This window comes from Corella eumyota, chromosome 2 (assembly GCF_963082875.1).
Source record: "Corella eumyota chromosome 2, kaCorEumy4.1, whole genome shotgun sequence".
In the NCBI taxonomy this organism is placed as follows: domain Eukaryota; kingdom Metazoa; phylum Chordata; class Ascidiacea; order Phlebobranchia; family Corellidae; genus Corella; species Corella eumyota.
The window spans coordinates 446,845-455,878 of NC_137491.1; the positions used below are offsets into that span (position 1 = coordinate 446,845).

A 9,034-nucleotide genomic window follows, 5' to 3' on the forward strand; every position below is an offset into this window, starting at 1 on the left:
ATTGTTTTACATATTACTAGTTTAAAAACAAAATACTCAATAATTACTTAGGCATAAACAAATTAAATAACAAAACAATTAATAAATAGCAAACATAAAAATTAAAAATATATGCCCTATTAAAATACCTTTACTGAAAAAAATCTTATCATACATTTTATTAAAATTTTAAAATTTAAAATAATTTTTAAAACACCAATAATAAAGTTAAATCTTTAATAAAGTGTTATTACTACTTGTATTGTTACTGTATAAAGTTAATTAAATAACAAGTTGTGACATCATAAACAGAATAATATGTTATTGAACAACAACCATTGTAGCATAAGATATTCCTCTTTTTGTTTCAGCAATGATTGTCCACTTGTTGTTCGTCGGATCAAACACTTCAATGGAATTAACTAGATCACCAAACCTAAATAATAAAACAATAAACCAGAGTTTAATAAATTATTACAAACTAAATATTTTGTTTAACTTACTTATTCCACCCGCCCACAACATAAATCTTGCCATCTACAACTGAGGCACAGTGACCATATCGAGCCTTATTCATTGGTGCAACTTCTGACCAGGTATCTGTGGAAATGTTGTATTTCATCACAGATGAAACTGTTTCATTTTGATATCCACCTTAATTAAGTTATAAAAATTAGGTAACTTATATGATATAAAACTTTAAACACAAAAGAATCACTTTAACATTGTAAATTGTTTTTATAGAGTTATACTAATTATGTTACTAGATAAAAATTACATGCAAAATAACAAATACTTACCAGTAACAAATATGTGATCATCTAAAACAACAGCTGCATGGTTATATATACTACATTTCATTGGAGCAATAAGAGACCACTTTTGTTCATCAAAATCAAAACATTCTGAAGAACTTAATTTTTCATCTTCATCATTATATCCCCCGATTGCAAACAATTTGCCTGAACAAATCAATTAAAACAAAATATACATTTACAAACCAAATTAAACTTATGAAAATATAATACTTAAAAAATGTTGTCTAAAATTTTTAATAATTTGCTTTTACTAATTTTAAAACTTATATTATTAAACTAAACTTTTTTTTTTAAATTAACCAATAATTAAATAATTTTTTCTTTACATTTAAATTTGTTTTGTAAAAACATTAAATTAAATTTATTCAATTAAAAAACAATTTGTTTAAAGACACAAACAATATAGCAGAATGGTCACTAGTGATGTCATAATGAGCTAGTTTTATGAATTAAAATTTAGATGTCACTCAAAGTTGCAGCAAAAATAATCAAATTATTCAAATTATTTGCTTAATTATCAATCTTAATTTAATCTTAAGACCAAGTTATTTTTTACCCAACAAAGTTAAATTTTTGTAACACTGTTTAATGATTATTTTTTTAAATATTTTTTAAACTTTTCGTTGTATTAAAACACCTTTTTTTATTATTTAGTAAACTATCTTAAAACATTTATTAATACAATAAAACTTTAACTTGTTTACCTCTTGCAGCAAGTAATGCATGTTGATATCTTGGAACAATCATGTCAGGAATATTTCCTCTTTTATTTGTCCTCACATCCAAGAATTCCCCACTTGATAAAATTTTAATATTTTGATCTCGGCCCCCAGTTGTGTAAATACAATCTACAACATTTATAAAATAAACAGATTGTTTTTTTATTTTATTATAATCTTGTCATATGTAAAACATTTAGAAACTACTTAGATTGGTTTGCAGTTTAAATAATAACTGTGCTTTAAAGTAAAAATAAGGTAAAATCTTAATGTTTAAATCAATAATACCTAAAGTGCAAATTGCAGTTATACCAACAAACCCAATAAAGCAAACAATAAAGTTAATAAACAAACCATTTATGACAGCTGATGATGCAACCCACCGAGCTTGTTTCATTGGAGGTTCAACTTTCCATTGTGGATCTACCTCATCTAACTTTAAACTCTCAACGGAGGATTTATCCCACCCTCCCATGATAAAAACTTGATTGTTGACAACAGCAGATGAAGCTCCAAACCTTTCTTCATTTAATTTCTTTAAATAAAAAATTTCGCTATATTCTAATCCTAATATAAGTGTATTGATCTTAGATGTCTATAAGTTTATAATGTAAATCTTAAAAAATACAAACTTCACATTTTTTGCTAACGTAATGCATTATACATTATTAAATCACAGCATTCTGATTAATTTTAATATTTAAAAAGTTAACTGAACGAAATATAATTTTAGAAAAGACAACTAACTGGTATCTGAGTCCATTGTTTTGTAACAGTATCAAACAAAACAACATTTTTTTTATTGGGGGAATCCCCTCCCATTACAAGTAACTTTGTTGGAACTGCAACTACAAAAATAAAATCACTGTGTTTAAAAAGTAAAATATTATTTAAACTAAAATGTTTCTATTTTCTATTTAAATGTTATTATTATTAAAATAAATTAAAATCATTTAAGTTAATTTCAAAAACATAATATTAACCTTTTTCTTTATTTGGAATCAATTTAACAATAGCAGAAATAATTGAATGATTACATTCCAATGAATTCATAATCAAACCCTAAATTAAAATGTTGTTTAAAACAAAAGAAACTAACCTTAAATTACTGATTATTTAATATTTATTTTATTTTAATTAATATTTAGTTAACTGACCTCTTTCATAACTACTTGTTGCATAAATTCTCTGTCTAGTTTAAGAAGATCAAGAGATTGAAATAATTGGTTAACATGTTTCTGTCGTTCATTGCTGTCATGTTTTATCCAATTTATCATCGCATTGTAAACTATTTGCTCAGATAAAACCTGTGTTAAAAAATGTTTAAAATAATTTAAACAGGTTAAATTTAATTTTGTCTGAGATAGTATGAGTATTTATTTAGAAAATACTTATCAAAAAAAAAAAAATTTCCAGAGTAAAATTAACCGTTTTAAAAAAAGTAAAAAAGTAGTTCCCTGGAAAAATATTTTGACTATAAATAGTTTTAGAGAAATTTTTTGATCCAGGGAACACATTAAAATGATATTTGTACCAAGATTAGTTTGGCAAATTAAAAAAATATATTCTATAAACTTTATAAAGCCAAGTCTTCCAAACATACTTAAACTGATATTACCTCCTTTTCTTTCAATTTTAGAATAGAAAGCAAATCCTCGAAACAAAGTTTAATAAACTCTTGCTTTGATGCAACTTGTTCAAAATTATCAGCAATTATTTTCTGGGCTCCTTGCTTTAAGTTTTCAAAGTTGTATCTTTGTGAATAAGCCAGCATGGTTAAACAATTCTCAACATCAACAATGGTTCGCAGAAATTCTCCACAAAACTTACAAAGTTCTAAAATTTAAATGTTGTTTTATCCTCAAGTTAAATGAAAAATAATAATTAAATAAAATTAATAATAATAATTATGATAAAACATTAAATATATCAAAAAGATTTAAATGACTTAAATATAATGTAACTATTCACTTTTAACAAACATTTACATGCTACCCTATCGTTATTAAAATTTTAATAATTTTACTGTTAATCTGTAGATAATTTGCAGCTTCCATAATTTCAAAGACATTTTCTTCGGTTATTAGGATTTTTGCAGTGTAGGCATAATCTAAAATAAGTTCCATAATTTCCGAGCTTATTCCTTGGATCTTTACAATGGGATTGTATTTCTCTCTCATCTGTAAAAACATAAAGTTCACTGAAAAGACAATATTATTGTATAAGACCACCATTTTACATTTGAAAATGCTACCATTTTTTTACAGCCATTTTACAAATTTAAAGTAGAACCACATTAAATAAATTTAAACAATTGCAAAATTTTTACGAATAAGTAGTTTTTAAAATGTTTTTTTTACCTCAGTTGTAAACATTGTTTTAAAGAAAACACAAAAAAATGCGAGAATGTTTTTGTGAGCGGAATGCTTCTTTGTTCCATCGTTGATTGTTACATCACAAAACTCTTTGTCTTCATTCCTATCTCTAAAATAAAATATTAAATAAATATTTAGTTTTAAAATAATAAATCAACCAACAGTATATCAATAACAAACCTGTTTAACTCTTCAAATATTTCATTAATGTGGTCACCCTCAAATTGTTGACTTCGCACCATGTTTAAACAAATTTAAACAACATTAACAAAAAACCTAAAAAGCATTGAAACAAAAACTACAGTCAAGAAATGTAAGAAGCTTTGAAATGTAGTTTGGTTAAACAAAGAAATATGCGCAGTTTAATTAGAGAACTTAAATTGCAGTTATTGTTGGTAGTTATTTTTGATTAGTGAAATTATTTCGATCCCTTTTAGTTTCTTGGTTTCGGAAAAATTAGAACCAAAAAAATATTAGGATGAGAATAGCAAAAGTAACAAATACTATATGGTTCCATGACATTTGAACCCCTTACATTTGAACACCTTACAACTGAACCCCTTCATTTGAACCCTGTTTATTTGAACCCCTTCATTTAAACCCCTTTTAACTGAACCCCTTACATCTAAACCCCTTACACTTGAACCACTTTCATTTGAACCTCTTCATCTAAACCCCTTACATTTGACCTCTTACATTTGAACCCCTTACATTTAAACCCTTTTATCTGAACCCCTTACACTCAAACCCTTTACACTTGAACTCCTTATGCTTAAACCCCATACATTTGAACCCCTTACACTTAAACCCCTTACACTTAAACCCCTTACATTTAAACCCCTTATATTTGAGCCCCTTACACTTAAACCTCTTACACTTGAACCCCTTACATTTAAGCCCCTTACACTTAAAACCTCCTACACTTGAACCCCATCCATTTAAACCCCTTACACTTGAACCCCTTACACTTGAACCCCTTACATTTGAACCCCTTACATTTGAACATCTTACACTTGAACCCCATCCATTTGAACCCCTTACACTTGAACCCCCTACACTTGAACCCCTTACACTTGAACCCCTTACACTTGAACCCCTTTCATTTGAACCCCTTTCATTTGAACCCCTTACATTTGAACATCTTACATTTGAACCCCTTTTATCTGAACACCTTACATTTGAACCCCATACATTTAAACCCTTTTATCTGAACCTCTTACACTTAAACCCCTTACCCTTGAACCCCTTACACTTGAACCCCTTACACTTAAACCCCTTACATTTGAACCCCTTACACTTGAACCCCTTTCATTTGAACCCCTTAGATTTAAACATCTTACATTTGACCCCCTTTTATTTGAACTCCTTTATATGAACCCTTTAATTTGGACCCCTTTTAACTGAATCTCTTTATTTAAACTCTTTTCATCTGAACCCTTACACTTAAACTCTTTTCATCTGAACCCTTACACTTAAACTTTTTTCATCTGAACCCTTAAACTTTAACCTCTTTTCATTTGAACCCCTTTTTTTAAACCTCTTTATTTAAACCTAATAGTTAAAACCTCACTAACCACAAAAAACATCATACTAAGTCCAAATACTGCGATACTAACAATTTCAGATTTACTAAAAACAGCGTGTCAAATGTAAGAGGTTCAAGTTTAAGGGGTTCAAATGTATGGGGTTTAAGTGTATGGGGTTCAAATGTAAAGGGTTCATTTGTAAGGTGTTCAAATGTAAGGGGTTTAAATGTAAGTGGTTTAAGTGTAAGGGGTTTAAGTGTAAGGGGTTCATATGTAAGGAGTTCAAGTGTAAGGGGTTCATATGTAAGGGGTTTAAGTGTGAGGGGTTCAAGTGTGAGGGGTTCAAGTGTGAGGGGTTCAAGTGTGAGGAGTTTAAGTGTAAGGGGTTCAAATGTAAAGAGTTTAATTGTAGGGGGTTCAAATGTAAGGGGTTCCTGTGTAAGGGGTTTAAGTGTAAGAGGTTCAAATGTAAAGGGTTCAAATGAAAGGGTTCAAATGTAAAGTGTTCAGATAAAAGGGGTTCAAATGTCTGGCCACCATACAATATATATTTATTACCCCAATTATAAGGAAAAAATAACCTATTATTAGATATACAGTAATAATAGCATAAAATCAGATTTATAGAAATTTTTTACACAGACTAAAAAATTAGTGAAATATTATTTTTCCAAAAAGTAATGAGAACAATATATGTTTAAAATCAAAATTACAAAAACAGTTAATACAGCATTACAGTCATGGATTATATATATAAAAGAAATGAGAAACTTTAAACTATATGTGATTTAACTACACATGATTAGTGTGAATGTAAAAAACTTTTTTTGGGTTTAAACCCACGACCTCATCAGTGGGGTTTAAACCCACGACCTCATGGTGGTGTAAGTGTTCTGACCACCACACCATGCTGCCGGTCTTCACTATCAACTTGTTATATAAAACTAATTCTTATGTTAAATAATACAACATAAAACAAAAGAATGTTTGTAACTTATTATTGAGAACTCTAGCTAAAACCTATGTAAATAAAAACGCAGCTGTTATATAGAATGTAATTATATACCTTAGAAGAAGTATTAATAATAATGTATATCCTATATTCTAATTTTTTGCAAACCTGAAACAGTATTTGATCTAATTACCTGACACACATCAATCACAAATAGCAAATAGTCATTAATAAGACCAGCTAAAGGGGGCAAAAATTCTATTTGTTTTAATTTAATATCCAAGTTATTTCCAGTCCAAATATCCTTAAATGAAAAGACCTAAGTACAATATGACTGGCAAACACATTTAATTACAACTCCTTATTTATTATTGTATTGTTAACTCCTACAATCTGTTGTACCTACACAAAAAAATACAGATTTATTTTTAAATTCCTGAGATTAAGTTAACTCATAAATTCTGAAAAAAAATACAATAAAATGTTAAACGAATCTGTGTTACATATAAATGGATAGAATTTTAAAAACCACAAACTTTTTTTTTATTTTGGTTTTTCGCGCATTGATAAAAGTAAATAATAAATACGATATACAATTAATATTACAACAATGCGACGGGAAAAAATGACAAAATCGATTTAATGATTTAAAACATGCCAAAAGTATTAAAGTTTACATAAAGATTTTAAGTAAGTTATGGCATGGTCACCAAACCCAGAATCTTTAAAACTTAACACTTAGGCATCTTTAAAACTGACCTCATTGTAATCAGTTGGCAAAAAATTAGAGCTAAAACTTATGTAATATTTATATAAACTTGTCTTTATAGTTTCTAATACAAAAACAAAATAACAATCAGTTTTGGAAGTGAATAAAGTTGCAAAATTTTTAATCTTATTTGAATACACACAAATCTCAGACAGAATGAATAGAAAATATTCGCTAAAAACACCGGCAGCATGGCGTAGTGGTCAAAACACTTCTGTTCACTACATGAGGTCCTGGGTGCAACCCCCGCTGCTCTTATGCTGTAGCACCCGTAAGTATGAACTCCTGCCAAGTCAAAACTTAATCAGAAGATTAATCAAATAATTATAATCTATAATATTCCATACTGGCAAAGGCAACTTGAGAGTGGGTTTGAATAGAATGTTGCTCTATGTTTAGGTCGTGAAGTCGACCTTTCCACATGAAAAATAAAAAAAATAAATATAATAAAAAAATTGTCAATTGTTGAAAGGCAATTATTATTTAAACCTAACTAAAAAAACCTTAAAACATTCAAATAAACATTATTTAGTAAATAAAAAGTTTTTAAAACGGTGTTAAATAGTTTCAAGTGGCTTGTTTTGATGCAACACAAAATCAATTCGTAATAATCGCCTCAAAAAATATAGTTCCGCAAACTTACAAAAATATTCGGCGAGTCAGCAATTTCACAATCTTCAGAAAAGTAAACAAAGTCACGTGACCTTGTCATCAAACCTTGTGTTTCCAAATATTAAAATAATAAATTGTCTTTTTTTTTAATTTACAAAATGTTTATTTTAACAAATTAACAATTAACTTTATGTTGTTATTTTAAATTATAATAGCAATTTATAATGTCGCCAAGTTAAATAATGTCGCCAAATTTTCAGACTATTTAAACAATTTAATAGTTAAAATAACAAACTTTATCAAAAGTGACGTCAAATATTGTGACGTTATCAATTTTTTAATCATTGTGACGTGATCAATATTTAAATTAAGTTGATTTCAATTAATGCAAATATCTAATTATGTCATGACCTTATTTCAGGGTGTTTAATCCCACGCACAGCTATATGACGTCACAATGCACTGACAATACGTCACAAAGAAATAAATTCATTTGATCGATGTTGAAGCGGTGGTTAGGCAGAAGATATCGAAAGATTTTCGCTGTTCAGGTGTACCTGTTTATGACGCAGTTGGTGCCCTATTGTTAACCACAATGACGTCATAATAAAAGTTAAAGTTCACGTCGCTAAGCACATCGCTACAAAGTCAGTTTGTGACATCACTGGTGAGTTATTGTTACGTCATAAACGAACGAAAAAATGCGAACTATAAAAGTGAAAGCCTTAATTTTAAAGCAGAATATAGTTTAAAGTTTAGAATGTTATTATTTTAGTTTTGAAATATTAATTAATTAATTTTAATTGCTTTTTAGTTGTAAAAGGTTAAAAATCACAATTAAAAAAAAATAATAATTTAATTTCACTATTAATTAATTTTTTTTAATTACAATTCCTAAATTTTTTTAGTTTTATTTATTTTTTTTTTAAGTTTTTATTTCTACATTTAGGGAAATTAAAATTTTAGAACTATCGAACTTTTAATTAAAACTTCACGCCTGTATTATTACGTCATCGATACGTCACACTCGCTAGGAAACACTTTGATTGTTTATTGGTTTAAATTCTCGAATTGTTTTAACTTTCCGACCTTTTGTTCGAGATCTCGTCGATTTGTCGCGCACTAGACCCTGCGTCGCGTCGATTGTCTACGTCACAATGCATTTAAATAAACGTTTGTTTGGTAACAATGCAGTATTGTGAGCTGCAAGTTAGAACAATGAAGGAAAAATGTTTTTTTAGTTCAATATTTAAAAACAATAAAAAACTAATAAAAGGTTTTGCG

General features: G+C 28.1%; 1 protein-coding gene across 1 annotated transcript; it reads right to left on the reverse strand.

Annotated features, from left to right (window-relative positions):
* Nucleotides 1-149: 149 nt before the first annotated feature.
* On the reverse strand, nucleotides 150-3,644 carry LOC145741770 (kelch-like protein 12). Its single transcript, XM_082559420.1, has 10 exons — nucleotides 3,543-3,644; nucleotides 3,135-3,352; nucleotides 2,674-2,823; nucleotides 2,500-2,578; nucleotides 2,264-2,364; nucleotides 1,871-2,051; nucleotides 1,502-1,645; nucleotides 780-941; nucleotides 483-633; nucleotides 150-415 (listed from the first exon to the last, which is right to left on the reverse strand). Exons 1-10 carry the CDS (start codon nucleotides 3,640-3,642, stop codon nucleotides 301-303), a joined length of 1,401 nt encoding a protein of 466 aa, XP_082415546.1. The 5' UTR covers nucleotides 3,643-3,644; the 3' UTR covers nucleotides 150-300.
* Between the last annotated feature and the right edge of the window lie 5,390 nt (nucleotides 3,645-9,034).

Coding starts and splice junctions, on each gene's coding strand:
- LOC145741770 (XM_082559420.1), bottom strand. CDS start 3,642: ATGGAACTTATTTTAGATTATGCCTACACTGCAAAAATCCTAATAACC. Junction 3,353..3,542: donor AAATTATCTACAGATTAACA/GTAAAATTATTA, acceptor TTTAAATTTTAG/AACTTTGTAAGTTTTGTGGA. Junction 634..779: donor TGATCACATATTTGTTACTG/GTAAGTATTTGT, acceptor AACTTAATTAAG/GTGGATATCAAAATGAAACA.